The sequence below is a fragment of the Barbatula barbatula genome (assembly GCF_947034865.1).
Source record: "Barbatula barbatula genome assembly, chromosome: 4".
NCBI classification, from domain to species: Eukaryota; Metazoa; Chordata; class Actinopteri; order Cypriniformes; family Nemacheilidae; genus Barbatula; species Barbatula barbatula.
In genome coordinates this window covers 4967256-4989291 of record NC_136768.1, presented here as the reverse complement: position 1 = coordinate 4989291, position 22036 = coordinate 4967256, and the positions used below count along the sequence as shown (strand labels likewise).

At 37.2% G+C, this 22036-nt stretch overlaps 1 protein-coding gene across 2 annotated transcripts in view; it reads left to right on the top strand.

The window, feature by feature from the left end:
* Positions 1–22036, top strand: part of btbd11a (BTB (POZ) domain containing 11a) — a 95938-nt gene that overhangs the window by 43976 nt on the left and 29926 nt on the right. For both annotated transcript variants that reach the window (XM_079455431.1, XM_079455430.1), the window contains exon 2: positions 19897–20046. In XM_079455431.1, the coding sequence (XP_079311557.1) occupies positions 19897–20046 (150 nt within the window). The remainder of the gene's footprint in view (positions 1–19896; positions 20047–22036) is intronic.

The window sequence follows — 22036 nt, the reverse complement described above, 5'->3', positions numbered from 1 at the left end:
AGTTTCTTTTGATTGTTTTCAGAAATAATCTACAGGCACTATATTGTTTGTGAATGTGTACCGGAAGTTAATTTGGGGGTCACAAAAGTACGCATGCGCAGTAACGTTTATTTATGTTGTCAAGATGAAACCATGATTAAATAAATGACTGTTTTTCTACATTGATATGTTGCATCTGTCCAGCACAAGCTCTTTATGAAGTTCTTGAAGTTCATTCATCTTCATCTGTAATAAATAGTTTGAATGTATTTCTTCTCACTGTGTATTCACAGCATGAGACCAGCAATGAGTCCGCATTCTGTTCTCTGTGAAAGAGGCCTAAAATTAGTGTAAATGCTGTATTTTGTTCAGACACGCGAGTCAGGGGGTCTTCTAGATGTTTTTTAACAGCCACTGTGCCATTCCCGAGCGAGGGTTCTGACTCATAAGACAGCAGGGTAAAACCAGGATTTTAACAGCTCCCATTGAGTTTCTATTTCAATTTACTAGTATTAGCAGCCATGTGATTCCTCTGAAGCATCTCTTTGTACTACATTGTGAAATAATACTGCAAGATATGTATCTGTATTGACAACAATATAGGTGGATGTTAACGCCCAAACCGGTGACTCCTTGATAAAAGAAAATGTACTTCTTTTTACATTTTACACATTCTGTATTACACATTTGGTGAGGCACTTTTAGTATGCTCTTGTACACTGTTTATATATTTTACCCAGGGTGTCCCTGCGTTTTCAGAAGTGTGTATTTGTGTGTGGGCACATTTCTTTCAGAATCCTTCTGGTCTGGCCTCTCTCCCGTGTAACAAATCAATAAATACAGGGTGTGTTCGCAAGTTCCCCCCACACACTGTCAACAAAGCACAATGTCTCTTTCCTGGACTGCCTCGCAGTTCTGTAGATCACAATCCTCTATTCTCAAAATAGCCCAGAGGAATCACAAGTTCCTGCACCTGCTTGGAAGTGTGGGTGAACCTCTGGGTGACCCAGCGCTGATTTCTTTCTTTTCTCGCCCCCCATCTGCGCAATAGCAGCGGACAGACCTGCTGCAGCCCTCACTGCAGCACTTTAGCGGCGCTCTGGTTACCAGGCAACAGACGTGCTCGCTGCGTGGTGAACGAGGACCTTCAGAAGCTGTGTAGAAAAGCCCAAAGCTGGGAAACACAGGAAGTGCTAAAAGTGTGATTACAGAACAGTCGGCGTTCTCTGGCCCCTGGTGTAATTTCACCTTTTTGAGTGCTTTGCCATATTGCCTGCTTGAGCAACTGCTCTTTTTTTGCTATATGTTTGACACAGGCAGAAATTTCAACACTATATAATTGAATTTCGTAACCTTTTTTGTTTTAGTGATTTGGTGGTTAATTCATGTTTGTACTTTTTCTGCTTCGGTCCCAGTGACGGTTGTGTTTTTGGGTGGAACTTCATGGTTGGTTTTTGTGGAAATTATTGCATGTTTTGGTATGATCCACGTTTTATGAATTTGTACAAAATCTTTACCGTGGGATCAGGTTGAAAATTCTAAATCACCACTACATCAATTACAAAACGAAGCAAGATGTCTAGGTGAACAAAAACATGAAACTAAACAAGTTGAATGCAACATCACGACCCACCCACAACACTCCCCAAAAGCCACCCTAGGAATGAAAGAAAAAAAAGAAAAGCAATGACAAAAGACAATAGAAAATATAATAGTCTAATTGATTGGTCCCCATAAGAATTTTATCAGAAGGTCCAGATGTCACAGTAAGTTCTTAAATAGTGAAAATAAAACATCTGCACTCACCATTTGTTTGTGTGTGTGTTTGAAATAATGCCCAAGTGTGAAAGGACAGAAATGAACTTTCAAAATTGAGGTCAGGATGTTACCTTTTACAAAACTGTTCAAACTCTAGCAAAGGTAAATCAGGAAACAATTTAATTGATGTCAGTGCCTTTGTCTCAATAAAACCTAGCCACAAAATCTCACCGATAAGGTGTTTTATATTCAGAGTCAATAGCACTTTTAAGGTCATCGTGATAACAGCACGTATAATGTGTATTTCTGTGTGTAGCCTTAAAGTGGACCTCAAGCTTCATTTTTCAGCAGATGTTGTTTTCATTGTCTCATTTGAAGCTCTGAATAAGCTCATGAATAGGCATCGTGCGGCTGCGTTTTAAGTGGCGTATTTGTCACCGCATGGAACGCAATGGATTTGACGTGTGATGGTTCCGTGGCAGGGCTGCTCTGTTACCCTGAGTGGTTGTGGGACAGCTGAGAGTGACATGTGAGTGTCACAGTCTCTCGCCCTTTCGGAATCATTGACCCAGCTCGCTCTCTGACCATGCTCCCTTCTCTCTTCAGCAGTGATCCTTGTCCACTCAGCAGCCTGCCAATCAAATCACTTTTTCCTGACCCACCACTCCTCTTTCCTAGAACTTTGTTAAGGGGGTCATTCCAGGACAAATAAAAATTGAAAGCAGGTTTTGACATTTATGAGACACAAAATGTGTTTTTTAAGCGTATTTTAGGAGAATGACTGTATTATTGCTGTATTTATTCTGGATGACTGCAGTCAGTGCCGGCCCGAGCCTCTTGGGGGCCCTAAGCAGAATTTGATTTGGGGGCCCCCTCCCACCACGCGGAGTCACCATTTGCTTGAAGATTATTGACATAAATGTCATGCTATAATGTAACATTATAAATTTATATAGTGAGGTTATGTATTAATACAAAATAAATAATAAAAAATCGATACTTAAATAAAATACTTTACTCTTAAACTTCTGAATACAAACTGTCACAAAACATGAAATAAATAATTTGCAATCTTAAAACTAAAACAAAAATAGACAAACATTAATATAATCAAAAATAGAATGTGTTGTGTTCATGAGAAATGTGCAATATTACTATTTGTGTATACTGTTTGTAAATAGTAACGCTTGCTGTTGTCACGTGATGAGACGTGACTTACGTACGTAATGACGCACGTAAGAAGAAGAAAGTTCAGTAAAGAAAGTTACGGATTCACTACTCTCGTGTTGCCTGGATTATTCTTAAATCATCTTTACAATACCACAGAATGTTACAAAAAAATAGATACTTAAATAATGAAAGCAAACATAAGAACAGCAAGCGGTTCAACAATGACAATTGTACAACAATGACCTCAAAATCGCATAACTGCAGCCTATAAATATGAGGATAGCCCTGCTACAACACTCGCCACCATATTAATAAAATTGAAGTCTATTTTCATCACAGAAGTCCCCACGGTATAGGTATATTTTCTAACGTTCACTTCAACACACACATCAATGCTAGCTGGCATCGCTTTCACCGAGAAGGTTAAGTTCCCCTTCGGCTGTTTTCACCAACTTAAACTGATATATATATATATAATCAATACGTGAACCACACCGAGATAAATGTATATTAATAATGCGAGACATTGTATTTTTGATGGCGGGGACGTTTACGTTAGCTCTGGTGATGGCTTATAAAAGATCATGGTACCTGAAGTGACGTGAGCAAACTTTGTGCTACCGCTAATCTTGCTCATTTTTCTCATTTTCTGTCCTTTTCTTCTTTCTCTTTTCGGCACCAGAGGATACATCCTTTTTTGTTACATGGCTTACCATTTATTACAGTGACGCGCACTTGCGCACCGGCACTAATTGTCAACGCAGCGAGATGTCTATTGCGCATGACTCAAACGCTAGCAGACACATCAGCAGTTGTCGAGAAATCTGAATTTTCTTGTCTTGAATTATTCATTTATTTATTCATTCATATTCATTCGTTCATTCATTTATATCAGTTGTTTAAGTTATTTAATTGTAAAAATAAATAAATAAAATAAACGATTGAGGGGCCCCCTGGTGGTCAGGGGGCCCCAAGCAGCCGCTTAGTTCGCTTATGCCTCAGGCCGGCCCTGACTGCAGTAGGCTATGTAAAAACTGGGAAAGTGATACATCTGGTCTCTCGTTCCCCCGCTCCTGTCAAGCATCTATCTAAAATTACATTAAGAAAAAACGATGCCCTTTGTTACAAAGACTAATAAATACGTGAACCATGATTTCCCTTTCAACAATTAATTCTCATAGCAATAAACGAGAACATTAAGGGTTTTCAGAATTAGGACAACAGCCTTATACACTAGTTTAAAGAAACAACGAGCTATTTGCAGGTTGATGACATTGCCGTAACATGTTTGACTATATTATGTATTCACAATAGCCTATGTGTTATGCCACATGCATTTTAATGTAGGACAACAAAAGGATAATATAGTAACAGTATATCAGGTAATAAACATGGTTTCACGCAGGGTTGTGCCAATGAAAATTTCTAGGGTAATACCACTATGTCTGCAGCTTCTCTCACAAAGAATCTATTTTCTAATAGTAAAAAAATATTTCATAATAGTAAAAATGTATGTGAAGCTTCAAACATGTTAAAAATTTGCCAACAGACTATCATTCATTAAGCGATAAGCTGTTTCCTTAAAAAAGCAGCTCCTCCATAGACATCCAATAAAATGGCCGCCTCTTGTCTCCTTCCGCTTTATATAGCTAATCTTGAAGAGTCTCTGAAATGCAGGGGTGCTGTTGAGACATAAAAAATTAACAGCAAACACACATTTTGGGAATAATAATAATGCTTAGTTAGCTTTAGTTTGATTATTTGTATTAAGTTTCACAATGCTTTTCACAATGTGTATTGTTCCAAAGCAGCTTTGCAGGGGAAAATAGAAAACGAAAAACACAAAAAATATATAATTAATAATATATAATAAGTTAAATTATTCTAGTAAATAATATCTAATGTCAGCAGTTTCCCGGTGGTTTATTTAGCATATTTTGCATTAAGTGAATGCTTGGCTGAAAAGATGTGTCTTTAACCTAGATTTAAATTTGGGTTGTGTCTGATCCTCGAATAGTGTTGGGAAAGCTATTCCAGAGTTTAGGTGCTGCGTATGAGAAAGCTCGACCCCCTTTGTTAAATTTAGTTATTCTAGGTGTTATCAAAAGTCCTGAGTTTTGAGATCTAAGAGAGCGTGATGGGTTGTAGTGTGATAGAAGCTCAGTTAGGTAGGTAGGGGCTACACCGTTTAAGGCTTTATAAGTGATGAAGAGAACTTTAAAGTCAACACGATACTTAATAGGTAGCCAGTGAAGGGTTGATAACATTGGGGTTATGTCATCGTATTATCTGGACCTGGTAAGGACTCTAGCAGCTGCATTCTGAACTAACTGTAGTTTGCTTAAATTTTGGTATCTTAAAAGGCAGCATAACTGTTGCTACAAGGTTGTTTTGGTACTCGGCCCGAAATGTCTATACAAGTGTAATTCGGACACCCCTCCTTTAAGTAAAAAGAATGAAAAGAATCAAGGGGCCATCTCTAGACTGACCTTGGGCAGTTAATCTATGCAATTAATCTCTGAATTGTCACGTGTATACAAGGGTTGAAAACTTTTGAATTTCAGTTCAACTTTACAATTCTGTTGTACATGTTTAATGGAAATGTACATACATCACTTAACAGAAACTAATAGAAACTATCTTTTTCAATGTTTGTTAATGCCAGTACAATTTATTTCATGTTAGTTCACTGTGCATTAGGGCTGTTCAACGATTAATCGTGATTAATCGCATCCAGAATTAAAGTTTGTGTTTACATAATGTACTGCATGTCTGTGCTCTTTACTTATTTATTTTGCATTTATAAACACGTTCACAAACTGATACATGTAGGCTATATATTTAGGAAATATTTGCAAGTATATTTTATATTTATATATATATTCAATGATATATACAAATTTATATATTTTATTGCGATTAATCGCAACTGATCATTGAACAGCCCTCCTGTCCCTTGATTCATATTAACAGCTAGTTGCAGCTTTTGAAAATGTATCAGTAAATGCTCCAATTAACATTAATTAAGATTAATAAATCCTCTAAGTTATTATTTATTGTTAGTTCATGTTACCTAATACTTTTACTTATGTTAACAAATACAACCTTATTGTAAAGTGTAACCAGAATTTCTCTTAAAAATAATAAAACCAAATAACGTCTAGTGGAGCTCACGGTTCCAATATGAACACTACACCCCCAGTTGATCATGTTTCCTAATATTTATTCTTCTCGTTGGCTTTGGCACAGCCTGATTTCTCTAAGGCTTAACTGTAACTCTTTCCAGCCCCTCTAGTCTCACTACAATCCCTCGATGTCTTGAATGACAGACACCTCTTGTATTTTTTTGCTGTGGATGAGACTAGAGGCAATGCAGGGACTCTGAGACCAGCACTGGTGGAAAAAGATTTGAAAAAGATACAAATATTGAAAGGAGCTGGAGCGAAAGAGACTCAAATTATCCGTAATTGCAATAACTCGCCACTTTACCCGTGTTTAATGTTGGAACTTACTGACTTAAATTTCTTATCGCGTTAGGATGGCAATGCAGAGATTGTCAGACACAATTAGATGTATAATTTATGTCAGGGGGAAAAGATACAATAAACAAGAAGCGCATCCTCAAATGGCGCTTATGTGAGTACTTCAAAGTCTAAAACATTTTTCTTCAGTGTTGCTTGAGGGAGTATATCGCACTTATCTACTGTTTTCCCAGCTGATGTAGTTTGGTAGCAGATTAAAAGAACATATTCAGCCTCAGGGTAATGTTATTTCATGATATATAAAGTGCATACATTTTCAGGCATGACAACTCTGCAAAAAAGCTTTCAGCATGTTAATGCATATGACAAGTTCTTGCTTTTAGATGTCCGCTGCGTGATCCAGCTAACAGCAAACCAATAAACACCCTATTAGAACCTTGAAGTTATAGTAAACATGCAAATTACTGTTAAAGCTTTAAACAACCGTGGCCGCGAAGTGCAAAACAAAACAACAAATCGCAAAACTATAACAAATCTTAAAAGCAAAATCACAATTACAAATTTGAAAACGCAATATCAAATCTAAAAACAAAACAGCAAACCATAAAACACAACAACAATTCGGGAAACAAAATAACAAGTCAGAAAACCCAACGTCAAATCAGTCAAACCAGAAAAGGTGGTTCTTTTGTTGAGGTGGGATAGCTACTGCTGATTGGACAAAACTCCTGTCAATCATATTTTTTGTTGTTGTATAAACAAAACACATCGGACGATATATTTTACAAATATATATTTTTGTGAACCCAGCATTATAGGCTTATATGGCGTAATGCTGTCAATCACTTTTTCACCATAACCTGCAGGGACACAGATAAAAGTACATATCATGTTATATGCTTATATTGTATGTATCATGTGAGGGGAAAACAATGGTTCAAAGGCATGCCAGTCGCTGTCGCATTGCTCAGTGCTCAGGACTAAATGTCCTTCCTCATACAGTATGGCGCATTCCAAACGGGTTATATTGCCCTCCGAAGGGCCCTTCGGGAAGGGGACACCCCACACGACATCGCGCCAAATAAAGAGAAAATTACATTGTTTTTACATTGCACTTTTTGCCAAGTGAATTTTAAACAGACACATTAGGAGATACAGTTGTGTTGTTCCATCCAGAGATTACACATCAAAGGGAGTAGGGCATAGGGATGATCACTTTGTAATGGAAATCAGAGTGTCCTTGATATCTTGATTGACAGGAGTTCTGTCCAATCAGCAGTAGCTTTCCCATTCCAACAAAAGACCCACATTTTCCGGTTTGACTGATTTGTCGTTGTTTTCTGATTTTACTTTTTGTTTTCTGAATTGTCGATGGGTTTTCTGACTTATTTTGTTTCCCGAATTGATATTGCGTTTTAAGATTTGTAATTGTGATTTATTTGTTATTAGTTTTGTGATTTCTTGTTTTGATATGCACTTCACGGCCACCGTAATAAAGGAATAGTTCACCTTCAAAATGAATATTTTGTCATTTCAAACCTGTATGACTTTCTTAACACAAAACACAAAAGACAATATTTTGAAGAATGTTGGTAACAGAAATCAATGGGGACCAACAGCTTTTGGTTGCCAACATTTAAAAAATATATTCTTTTGTGTTTTGCAGAAGCAAGAAAATCACACAGATTTAATATGACAACAGGGTGAGTAAAAGATGACCGATTTTGTAGGTGAACTATTACTTTATAGTCACTTAAAGGGACAGTACTGTTTTTTACTCTCAAGCTTGTTGTTTATACAGCGTAAATCTGTTTGTGTCAAATTCCTCTTAGTTCCTCAGACATCTTTAGGTGTAGGAAAACCGCAGATTGTTTCTCGCCGCAAAATGCGACAGAAAATGCATTAGGCTGTTTATATCACTCCGGAGACAGAATGTGAGGGACGGGCCCCTGAGGCTCTGTTTCAGTGCAAGGTTCTGATCGTTAAGGTTAAGAAAGGATGCAAATGGCCCTTTAGTGCCAGACAACACTGCGGGCTGCCTGCAGCTGGAGGTCTATGTCTCCAGCGCGCGACTTCAGTGTGGTCAGCTGGGTTTGATTTGTAATCAGTTTAAAAACTGTGTCTAGGAGAATGTGGGCCACCATCTCCCACCGCCTCTGCTGGAGCTGTCACTTCTGCAGCATTGAGCATCACGCTATCAAAGCGTAGGAGAATGTTGTCCTCGGGGAGTGACATTTGTGGACGTTGGATTGTATTTGAGTAATTTAGATTGTCATTTAGTAATCAGATTGAAATGTAATAAACATTCTTAACTTGTAAATTTTTATCAGAATGTGTGATGCATTGAAATCGAACCCATGAACTATGCGTTGCTAATGCAATTCTCTATCAATTGAGCCTTTCTCTGTTTCTTTTGCGGTTGCAAAACATTTTTTTTCTTCTCTTCACACACTCCATATCAAACGGAGTGGAGTATGTCGACTTGTCAAACAAGCTCAGCCCCCTGTAATAATTCAACTCTGTGCGTTCGCCTGTGGCAGAACTTGCCAGAACCTGCTTGGACGGCAGAGAAGCGAGAGGGAAATGTATGTGCAGTGACACAGAGGAAATAGACAGTGTTTCAGATAGGGAAACACACTTGTCTCGGTGGCACTAACTGCATATAGTATCCCTTTTCTCATTTCTTTGTCTTTCTCTGCTGTTAAAAGAGCATAGATGTCTATACATTTTTTATAAATTAATTTCATTTCCTTCAGAGTCTTTCAAATAAAGAAGGAAAATAGTTCACACGGAGGTTTGGGTTTGAGTCATGACTATCTTAATGTGTCTATTCGGATGCAAGTCTAGATTTAGCATAGCTTTAATCTCATAAACAGCAGAGATGAAGAACAAACAAACAAACAAAAAACACAAGTCTAGTCCTATAAACCAACAATTGTTTTATTATTTCTCTGTAGTTTACCTAAAATTAACAATTCTGTTAACCTCCATGTACTTGCAAACATTCTATATTAGTCCATATAATGAAATTCAGTTGTGACCAAGGACTGTTACCATTCAAATTTTACTATTAAATACTAATACCAGATGTTTTACAAGAACATGAGGCTAGATAAACTATGACTTAAAGTGATAGTTCACCCAAAAATGTAAATGATGTCGTAATTTAATCACCCTCTTGTCATTTCAAACCTGTATGACTTTTTCTTTTTTCTGCAGAACACAAAAAGAAGATATTTTGTAGAATGTTGATAAGCGGCACCCATTCACTTGCATTGGTTTTATGCAATAGAATGACCGACACCGTTCAGTTACCAACTTTTTTCAAAATATCTTCTTTTGTGTTTTGCAAAAAAAGAAAGTCCTACCGGTTTAAATGACAAGAGGGTGATTAAATTACGACATCATTTTTATTATTGAGGGGAACTATCCCTAATGAAAGTGTCAAGGCTTCATCAGAATGCATGTTTCATACAGAGGATCCTTCCTGCCTGGGGGTGTGTGTCAGTTTGCCGTTCTCAGAGCCGTTGTCTAGGGCATGATAAAACCTGTGACTGTGACACTCTATCCAGGAGCCACTGACTTCAAGGACATTTTTGCCTGCAGACAAATTGTACTAAATGTCAACCGAGAAGCCATAATTGCTAGCTAAAGGTTAAGCTAATTTCCACATGTTCGGGCAGGTTTTTTGATATTTTCAGAGGTCTGTTGACCGCACCTAAGTATTTACTCTGTGTCAAATGTCTGAGATTAAGGCCAAAGCTGTGTTTTGTCATAAAGATTCATTATGTAACACTGGGGTTCATTTTCTAATTGTAGAACTGCAAGACTGTGAGAAAGTCAACAATGCGCCATTCCAGTTATACATGGAGGTATTTACTGAATTGTATGGGTTGGTACCTCTTAAAGAACCAGTGCAGACTGGTTCTTTATTCAGTGTCATTTGAAATATGCATTTGGGATCTTTTGAACAATATAGGCTTGTATGGAGATTTAACGTTTGTGCTGGCATGTCTACATTTGGTATTCGTTGTTTTTAAGTCCATGTCTGAAATTCAATATGTTGAAAATCTTTCCCACCTGAAGCAAAACTGTGTGTGTGTAGATAGTATTTATACAAGTTGTCTCATTGACTGCATACATTTACACTCATTATATACTCTGTAAGGTAGGTGTGTAGGTGTGCGTTGCTTTTTCAGTATTATTTCAGTATTATTAGCGGTACTTGCGTTCCCATACTGTAAATGAGAATATAACTCTCAATATATCTCACTTCTGGAATGGTTTCAATACTAGCAGCTAAAGTTAGTGCAGCGTTTTTCCAATGAACCGTACATTCGAAAATTCCACGCAGTGTCTAATCGAGCTTCCTCTGTTGGCACTGTACTGTATACTGTATGTGGAAATCACTTCAGTTCCTCACGGTCTAACTCCCTAATTTCATTCTCTCCATATTGACCAATATAAGAATTTGAGTGCATGTGAATTTACCTTATACATTACCTCTAAGTTGACAACAAAAGGAACTTGATTTTTACATTCATATCATAGGACTGGAAATTACATTCTGATCTCTTTGTCCTTTTTTCTTTTAATGGACATTGAGGTTTGAGAAATGAAGCTAAAAAGCAGTTCTTATATAGCTAAAATATATCTAATATGAGAGCTTATATAATTGGTTCTTAAGATCTGCCTTTATTTCAACCAAAGATATTATTCTGTATGAAACTGGTTTATGTTATAAATGTATATTTTGACACTGGCAGATTTTATTATGATATTTGTGTGGCAGAAATACTGATGTGGCCTCTCGCCTCTGGGCTCTTATGTTAATACGAGGTGGCAGTCCGTTCTGTGTACTGCTTTCCTTCATTTTCTGGCCTTGAGTTACTGGCTCATCTTCCGTGTTCTGCGGACATATGGACACCATCTGGTGGGACCTGGACACGTCAAGGTGCACATGCTGGGCCGCAAGCAGGGGCCTCTGGGTCATGTTAACCCATAAGAACTGCAGGGTGGCTGGTGTTTTTCTTATCCCATTTGCAATTGTTTTATTTAGGCAACCATTTAACATCAATTATTAGCTGTGCTTAAGATAAGAATAAACAATGTGTCAAAAATGTGAAAAAACAAACTAAAATACAGATTACAAAGTAAACTTCGGCCGTTTCAGTGCTGCTGGGTTTGTTGTAGTCCCTTGACAGTGTGTGTTCTCATTACATCAGTTTCAGCTCCATAAGAAATACACATTCAAACCCTTTTTTGCCTTATCCAAAATTAAAAGAATTCATGCTGAAGCCTAAGAGAGAAGCCGGTTTTTGTGAGAGCAAAACTTGTAAAATAACAAAAATATGTTTTCTTGTTTTGTAATTCTTCTGCATGCATTTCCCCTTCTCATTGCATCCTTTTACAGCTATCTGCATCTATACATCATGTTTACTATCCCTCTCTCTCCTTCCTCTCTGTAAGAAGATTAGAAGCATGTGAAGAGAGTTTGGTATGTGACTTTGTAATTGAGTCAGGCATTACCGTGGGCTTTGAAACTTACTACCTTCCATCAGTGATTTACTATAGCATTTAAGTCATGACCCCATCCACTGAGAACTTATGTCATGATCTCATCTGCAACACATTCTACATACTGTATAAATCTTTGTCGATTTGATCAGTTTAGTTGAAGTGTGTTTACTACAGTTTTAAAAAAGACTTTACTGGTCTGTTCTCACTTTCAATTGCATTCGTTCTATGCATGCTGACACAGGGACCAAAAATCATCACTCCGTAAAGAATGTCACAGCATAGTTGTGTGAAATTAGTTTTGCAACACCATCTGTGACGGCTCTTGTAGTCGTAGTACAGAGGTACACTGGTTAACATGATCCACACACATAAACCATTAGATAGAAAAGGTTATTCGGAAATTAGGATGTATGTCTGTGTTTTGATTGGTTGGTTTTGACTGCATGGCTTCTGCTGTGATGACTCAGCCCAGGCTCATGGAGCACAGATGGAGAGCAGGAACATGCTGGAAATCAGCATGGGACTTTCTTTGATCTCATTATATGATGTGAATGGTATTAATTATTTGAGGTGTGCCAGTATGTTCAGGGGCGTTTGTAACAGTCGTGATAAAAACTTCTTGGAAGGTTTTGTATTGTCGTCACTTGTGGATGACTTATGTGAATACCACCGTTTAATGTGCAATAGTTTTTTGGGAAAATATTCTTGTATTGTAAATATACAGTACCGTGTGTGCATATTCTGTATCTGTGTATTGTTTTTGGTAGTGTTTTTTTCTTTATAAGACAGTGGTTGATCATAAACCCTATGCATTGTTTATTAGAGATAGCGTTGTTTTGAAGCCGTGCACATTTCTGAAATGACCTCTGTTCTGTCAAAGCCATCCCGCAAGAAAGCCAATAATAGGTTAATGTGGAAATGAAATTGAAACACTTCCCAGTACAATGAAATGTCATCCGCTGATAGAACTCTGGCCACAATTTCTGCGGTTTGGAAATGCACTGTCCTTTTGCTCAAAGTAATCTCATCTGTCAATCATCAGATCTGACCCACACACGGTGAGGATGTACCTGCATCAGTGCCACTCAATCCTCTTATCGTCCCAGAATGCTTTGCACAGATGTTTTGGCACACAGTATTTTGCAAATTTCAAGTATATTCAGAATTATGGAAATGTGCTGAGTTTGTGTTGCTGTTGATCTCACTTGAGTGTCTCAAGCGTTCATTTCTTTTTAGTTTTCCACTTTTTCTTCTGGGACAGCTGCTGCGTTTATGTTTGTTTATTGTACCCGGAATCCTTCTGATTTTTTAAAACTGGCAGGAATTCATCAGATGTACTGTTAAACACTTGCCATGGATTCCCATTAAAAAATACCACGTTCTGCTAGAACTGCCATTTCAAATCTTTCTGCTTTCACCAACCTTTACCAAAAAATTTAACTTTTTTTGTGGAACACCAAAGGTGAAGTCAACGAAGGGAAAGTCAAGATGGCTGTCTGTTATACCATATTCCAAGCGTTCCGAGTCCATTTGTTCGATATTTTTTTGGGTGAAATCTTGCTATAGATACCTGTAACAATGACATTTTTTCTTTAAAAGAGAGGTTTTAAGATTCAGCTATAAATAATCTACTTTGTGTTCCAAGGTTTCAGGTATTTTGTTTTCTTTAGACCCTTGTTGTTTATGACATCAAAACACATTAACCTTTATATTTTGAGCACCACTGGTTCGAGAGAAGTGAATTTTTTTGTTTTATAGGGAGATTTTCGCCAAAAAAATTGAGCTCTGTGGATCTTGTGATGCTTAGTGTGGCTCTCATTAAAATCTTCCTCAGTCCCTTGTTGATCTTATTGCTTCAAGCTGGTCTTAAATGTCAGCATGGCACAATGTTGGCCGTAACTATAGCAGCTATGAACCAGTGTACATCGTGAGGAGGGGCGTTTAACTCAGTTGTCATGGTGACGGTGAAGTCGGACAGCGTGAGAGAAGTTTTAATGATTTAACACTTGATGCATACCTTGTCTGACTCTATATCTGAACCCTGTACATCAGCAGATTACTTTTGTGCATGTTCAACAAAGCGATAGGGATGTGCGAAATCAAACCCTTAGAGCAATCAATAAGTAGGTTGTTTGATCCATTGGTTAACTCGTCATTTTAATTACTATTTACGGTTATAATCTGATCTGATCTGTTTATAAACATTTCTTTTTGAGAGATCACTTTAATAGAGATATACAAAACCTGGTTTGACATCGGACAGTGATTGATACATTTACTGTTAAGGGTGCTGAATTTCCTGGTCCATCTCTACCATAATATTTAAAGAATTTTAGCGGACATTTTAATTGCTGCCTTTAGGGTATGATCAACTTCTCATTGTTGATGATGCAACATATTAACATATAATTTTCTACGAAGGTTAGAAAGTTTTATTCTAGTGTGAGTATACATTCAGATGTGTATTTCGTGCAAAAATGCATCCTATACTGGAAAGTATCTGTCAACTGATCAAATGGTAAAAAAAACGAGATGTCATCATTTGCTCATCCTCTTGTCATTTCAAACCTGAATGACTTTCGTTCTTCTGCAGAACACAAACTAAGATATTTTAAAGAATGTTGGTAACAGAAAACCGTTGGTCCCCAATGACTTGCATTAGTTTTGTGTCCATACTATAGTCAATGGGGCCCAATGGTTTTCTGTTGCCAGTATTTTTCAAATATCTTCTTTTGTGTTCTGCTAAAGAAAGAACGAAAGTCAAACAGTTTTTAAATGACAAGAGAGTAAATTATGAAAGAATTTTCATTTTTTGGTGAACTATGACTTTTATGCAATTGAATTTGTTGACTTTCTGCATGTCTCTAGTGTTTTAATGAACATACTGTAAGATTCCAGACAAAAAACACAAATCCCCCTAAAATGTTGGTTTCTGTCACTGCGCATCCTGCATGCGCCCACCTTCAAATCCAGCACATGCTCTTTCCACCAATCGCACGGTTGCTCTGCAGCTCTGCCCTGTTGCTATGGAAACTTGGTTGTTAATATTCTGCAGGAGTCTTACTCTGATAAGAGACCGGTTGTGCACCGTAGAGAAATCGATGAAACATTACACCAGCAAATATACAGCAGTGCAGCAGCAGGAAAAAAAATAAAGGCACGCTAAGGAGTTTTGGTTTCGTTTTTCGTTTGTTTACTGATTCCGGTGGTTCCCTTATTAACTTGCCGTCCTCAGCAGAATACTTCAATTTAGTTGATGGATTGAAGCTACTCTGAGCTCTTTTGAATATGAAAACAATCCAATTGTTTCATCACATCACATTGACAGGTGGTCTTATTTGGAACCAATAATTTATCACCTCAACACCTGGAGGAAATCAAAACATAGGGTCTAAGTGTGCTCTCGGAAGTGAAGTGGTTTCTGTCAGAGTAAAAAAAAGAGGACATATCGATTGTCAATGAATCATTCGGAATCCAAATCCCCACCACACTTATTTATTACTTGCATACAGTATAATATATAGTGTGATTTGACATTATAGTTCATGCAAATTCAAGAGTACTCAAATAAAAACATACATGTATGTGACCCTGGACAACAAAACAGTATGTGTGTGTCTTATGGTAAAATTTAGATTTATACATCATCTGAAAGCTGAATAAATAAGATTCCCATTGATGTATGTTTGTTAGCATCGGATAACATTTGACCAATATATAGTCGACAACTATTTAAACTCTGAAATCTGATTGTGGAAAACATTTTAAATTCTGAGAAAATCACCTTTAAAGTTGTCCAAATTAAGCCCTTAGCATAGCATATAATTTTGGCACAAAAGAAAAATCAATCATTTTCATCATGCTATTGCCAAAAAAGTGCTACTAATGACTGGTTTTGTGGTCCAAGACCACATATACATTAAACACATACCTTTCTTGATTTATGTTTACAGTAAATTTATGGTTCATTCTGTTTTAAAAGCATCAACAAATGAAAAATGCATTCAGCTAATAACCCATAATTTACCTGCACATATAGTCTTGATTTGGTTCCATCTGGTATGCTGAGATTATCTGGATCTCTGTTTCTTTAAAAAGAAAGAAGAATTGGCTCTTTAAGAAGCGACAGATGTAATGGCAGAGCCGGATGATGTGAGAGTCTGCTTGTGTTTGAGAAGGTCCGACTTCACGTTCATTACCGTATGCAGCCAAGTCATTTTTAGATATAATTTAAATGCCAGTAAAACCCGGAGAGAATTATGGGCCCACCATTATTGCAGTAATCGGCGTAATGCCCGGTCCCTCTGTATAAAACCTGTCTCGAGAGACGTCATTAATGGGATTTTAATGTCCATTAAAAGCTACGGGTAGTATTGGCTCATTTAAACAGACTCAAGTTATAGTTTTATTAGATAATTGTAACACTATTCATAAAATGCAGATGTATCACAATGTATTGGATATTTAAAAAATATGTTATACTGTATTTTACGGTACTTCTGCATTATAAAAAATATTAATCCTAATACATTAGGATTTTATTTGCCTGAATAAATTTGAATGTGTTTTCACTCTAGAAAGAATTGAGAGGTTTTCAGGTCAGTGAACAGCTTATACTAAGAGATGGTTCTCAGGAAAAAAACATATTTTGTGAATATGTTTGCATACCAGACGTTTCACCAAATAAATGGTCTGTCACGGATAACTGGGCACTTTGGGTATAGTATTTGTGCATTTCTCAAACAAAAATATTGGAATTCGCTTCACCTAAAACAGCCATCGGCATATCTTTTTTAACTTTTATTTATGTCCTCCATGCAAGTTAATTGTTTGGCAAGTTTATTATCGAGGACAAGAGTACGTCACTCAATCTGTTCACGTTGGCACTTGTTCAATTTGAGTGGCTGCTGAGATACATTTTTACCAAAATACTGTAGAGTTTGATTAGATGCAGAGTCAATGACACCAACGTATAAAGACATTATTGTCCGCTTTCTTTAAAATGTATCAGCTTGCCAAAACAGGTTTTTAGTATTTTTGTTTTCTATTATTATTTTTTTTTAAGCATCTGCCACCCAGCGGAGATCTAAAAATCTGCTCGGCTGTCTGTTTCTTGTCAGCATACGAGTCGAGGTCACCAGAGGTGTCTTGTGTCTCAAGAGAGTAGACTTTCCATCCGCTAGAGATGGAGAGGGATTCAGTTTCCCATTTCTCCCTGACTTTGATTGAAGTATATAGCATCATTTGTGCTGTTTTATTATGCCACAGTACAGTTTCTCAAACTGTTCCTGTGGCTCAAAACCGTCTCCTCGTTTCACGGCACAAAACTCAAGATTGAGAATCAAGTTAGAAAACAAGTTTTCAGAAACACAGACTGCATTATGAGCCATGGACTATTTGGAGGGAGGTTTTTCCACCAGCTGGACAAGGCTCCAGATGGATATTTCACAAGGTCACAATTTTTAGGGTACTGCGGTCTCATTTTCCTCCTCCCACCGTTAACTTAACCCCATATCAAGCGAAGGAAAACATTGCAGGGTAAAAATAACAGTTGCTTCCCTCCCAGCAGGGGAATTCAAGTGCTGCAGAAAGTTAAGTGTTGAAACTTGGTTCGGGTTGCAAAGATGGAGAGACTAGAACACCATTTGTTTTTTTTACCGCGTAATCACATTTTAAAGTCGATGCACTGAGCATAAAATAAGAAAGATTGAAGGGTTTCAAAAACGGAGAGGAATGTTGATTGGGTGGAGGGTCATAAAATATTGACAGATGTTTTTTATTCCACTGGAATGCATATTTTTGGCTTAAGTGAAAGGGTCATGAGAAGATTTCTAGAAAACTGTCAGTTTCTCTTCCAGTGGCTGTCTGAGATAGATCATAGGGGGATGACAGCTCATATGCGCTGTGTGCTTTTCCCATTGTGTGCATGATTTTTTTGTGTGTGTTTGAGTAAAAACACAATATGAGATATTCAAATATCTACACAAAAAAGGTCCCTAAAAATGTTCTATGGATTTTGTTTTCCGGCTACATCATCATCTCATGCCTGTCATATACAACTGGAGAAAAACCAGCATTAAAATGCTGTTGCCCGTGTACGTTACATCATCATGCTGGCATGTGTCATGCAGCTTGGCACACACATACATTACCAGCTCTTAACCATAGATATGACCCAAATATGTCACCATGGTATAATTATCTTGCCATTATTCACTTGTTGAAAGTCATTGTTTTTTTATTTATAGCTGTCATGCAATTACATAATAATAGATTAATAAATCTATTGTAAAAAAATACAAACAAAGTAAATTGTTGAAAGCTTTTTAATACAGTATACTGTATGTGACCCTGCCTGTGAAATGTCAGAAAGTTGTATAACCAAATTATGAGATTTTGAATCAAAGTACAAACATAGGTAATGTGTGTTTATCGCTGTAAAGGATATGACCATATGATAGATTTAAAAATACAGTATTTAAAATTCCATTTACATGTGAAAGTACGTTGTTTTATACAAAAAATATATATTTCGCACAAAAAATACCAGATGTTGGCTTTGTTGTAAACACTGATTTTAATCTTTGACATGACCTTACTTCAAAGTTAAAGACATTAGAGTTGTATTTTTACAGAATATTCTTTACATTATCATTGATGATTTTATGTAGAAAATCACTTTTGTGTAAAAAATGTCTAGAAAATCACAAAAAATTTCCTTTGACGAGTTTTCACTGACTGAGTAACATATAAAAACACATTTCATTGTAAAATGATATTTCTTTCTTAAATATTTGTTGCAAAAAATTAAAGTTTTTTTTTTCTGATATGTTAGGGGTCAGTGAATATATTAATAGAACAAAACTTAAGTTCTGTCCTGAGCCTCTGTTAAATCATCACTGTTAAACTCTGCATAGCGACAAAAAAAAACAAATCTCATCGTACTGCTGCCTCATCTTAAAAGCAAATTCATTAGACAAGACAGCAGAACAAAACAAAGCAGATTTCGTCGCTTGAACTCTCAACGCGATTCTTTAAAAGCATCATGTCACCCATGAGCAAAAATGTGTCCCTTGACACAGCATCCAGCTGTCTGGCGGCTTTTGTGAATTTTCATTATTTATGCATCCACTCAGTAACCACAGAGAACCTCAAAGCTGCCAGAACCCTTTATGGCAGGTCATTTTAATCATAGCTTTATGAAAACTTCATGAGTTTCTCTGTTGTCATGTGCTAACGGCTTCATTCAATATACAACAGGATAAAGGATATTTACCCACCGCTGGGATACTGGCAACACAGATCGCTTTAGATGAGAGTCAGGAGCATAGCCTGCTTAAAATAGTTTCCAGATAAAACATAGCGTATTTGTGTGTGCATCTATACTTGTCTCGACTGATAACCTCTGAGGAAAATCTCTGAAAAGACGAACAGGTACAGATATGATTGTCAAGTACCAGAAACACAATCTAGTTCCCAGGTGTGAAGCATTTTGCTCAGACCGATAGATGCTTGTCTGCCCTTCTTCACCTGTGGCTGTGCTCAACATCCCAACTGTCGCAGGCTGCTCTCTTATTCAGACAAAGGCCTTGGTCCACACCTGGGTGTAGTAATGTCATTGGGGGTTACTGAATGGTGGGATGTTTTCTGCAGCTCAACAAACATAAAAATAAATGTCAATAATAATCAAATGTATTATTATTAGTATTAGTAGTAGTATCATCATCAATAATAAATAAATATAATCATTATTTTAATGCACTATATGTTGCATTTGATAAAAGCATCTGACAAATGCATGAATGTAAATTTCCAGGAGTCGCATATCTTACATTTTTTTCAATTACCAGACATTTTTATCCAAAGCAACAAATGAAAGTGCATTTAACATTTTGCCAATGACCTAAAATAACTGCGAAACCGCATTTAGAAGTATAAGACCAGAATTTTTGACTTGACATTTGATTCTCTTGTTTCTGCTCTTTAGGTTTATTGAGTCTGCCGGACAGCCTGAACCTCCACCGTGACCAACAGCGAGCCGGTAAAACTGCAGAGGGACACACCTACAGCCAGGCGGAGCTCCGCACCATTGAACAGTCCCTTTTGGCCACTCGTGTAGGGAGCATCGCTGAACTCAGTAAGCTCTTGTGTCATAACACTGTCTGTGTTTAGGAGTCATACACCCAAGACATTGACACTTTGGCAAACCATAAACATATCGTCCCTGTTAAATATCACTTCATATTTAGCCTGTAATGAGTGGCAGTGCACATCACATCTTGCTTGTTTCATAGAACAATTGAAGTCTACATCCATGTTGTCTGTGTTATTTCAAGTCTCTGGACAATCCATTAAGTGTGCACCACTGTTTTTAGATATTTTGCGTGGGTGTATGAATCCAGTGGTCAGAAAGCCCTACCCTTAACTGAGCGGGTGGAGTCCCTGTGGTGTATACCGGATAAGTAAAATCCCTTTGTATATATTTGTTTAATTGGCGATGATGGTGGTTCAGAGCTTTTCACTCTAGATGTGTAGCCACGGTTGCATTTTAATCATAGTGAAGGCGTGAACCCAAATGCAAAAAAAAGTCAAGATGCAAAAGAGAGCAACATTAGCCACACTGATTATTTCCCCTCAAGTGTGCCAGCCAAATGAATGCATGTGAACTCACAGATGAGGCCAAACTCAATCTGTGCGGAGGGACTTCAGTAAATTATAGAGAGGCAGTGACCCTTCTGTCACTCTAATCGACATTACATTGGGTGCCGGGAAGCGGAAACGTCAACCAGAGCAACCCAAACGCAAATACAACCGACTTTTGCTCGCGTACCTAGATTTACGTAGCAGCACCAATTTCTTTCTAACTTCTGAATGGATGAGAATGAGGTTTCAAGTTTGAGTGGAAATACTTATTCCATATATTGTGATAGTCTTCAAGTGCTTAATATTTATTTAGAAACATGCTTATAACCTTGCTCCGTCTGGTCTTACATTTAATCTCAAAAAATGAAAAAGAATTTCAACGAAGCACTAAGATGTCAAGGAGGTAATGAATTAAAAAACACGCTCCGTAGAGCAGTTTGTCCCTTTAGGGCTACTGTCGGCGAATGGCGAATTCCATGCACTGTGTATAGGAAATAGCTCATTCTAAGGTAATAAAAACATAACGATTTATAATGTAAGGTCTTAATACACCTCTGAAGACATTTATTTCAATTGATCCCCCAGAGAATTACACATTGGACCTTTATGTAACTTCTATTTACTCTTATTGCATATAACATTATCTTAGTGACAGTGTTAATGCCTGTAATTGTAAAAAAAACACATTACATAACTTACATAGTTTTTTAGGTAATGGCATCTAATGATAAACGTGAAAGTAAAATGTCCATGTGCATTACAGTAATGCGAAATCTGGGAGATAATGTCATATAAAACCTGTACAGGTTTCTGTGACATTTACCCAATGGCCCAGACAGCCTTATCAAATAAACCTTGTGAATTTTGCATCTCTTGGTTATTTGTATTTTTACATTTATTAAGTATTGCGCAGATGTGAAATTGCTGTCGTAATATTGCATCAGCGATGAAACCATGCAGAGTGTTAGCTGTTGCTTTAACAGATGAGGCATTATAATCAGACGCAAATGTCTCTCGCCTTATATATCAGTGCACAATAAGCATTTGCATGTTGACTTCAGACCCTATAAAGTCCACTTAGTTGTTGCTTTGCTTTTTCTGACTTTTTTTCACACTGTATAAAAATTATAAAGGCCCAAATTATGCCATAGCTTTTGTGTTGGTGAAACATGGATATTTATGCTTATTCATTTCTCAATCCTCTCAGCTCTGGCTGTGTGAAATATATATTTTTTTCTGCAGTGATTATCGCAGATGTCCTACTTTACAGATGTACTGAATAATAGGTGTGGTATCATGCTAAAACAAAGGCTTTGTTAGCGTGTGTCCAGCATTTCTTATAGAGGTGTGTGCTAATGAGCGGCCATATGTAAGTCATTGCGGTGGAAGCAACAGTGGCCGCTGCGGTCAAAAGCGTCTGTTGGACAAATAAACCAAGAAACATAATACATTGTGAGGCCATTAACAAAGAGGCCCACCCTTTC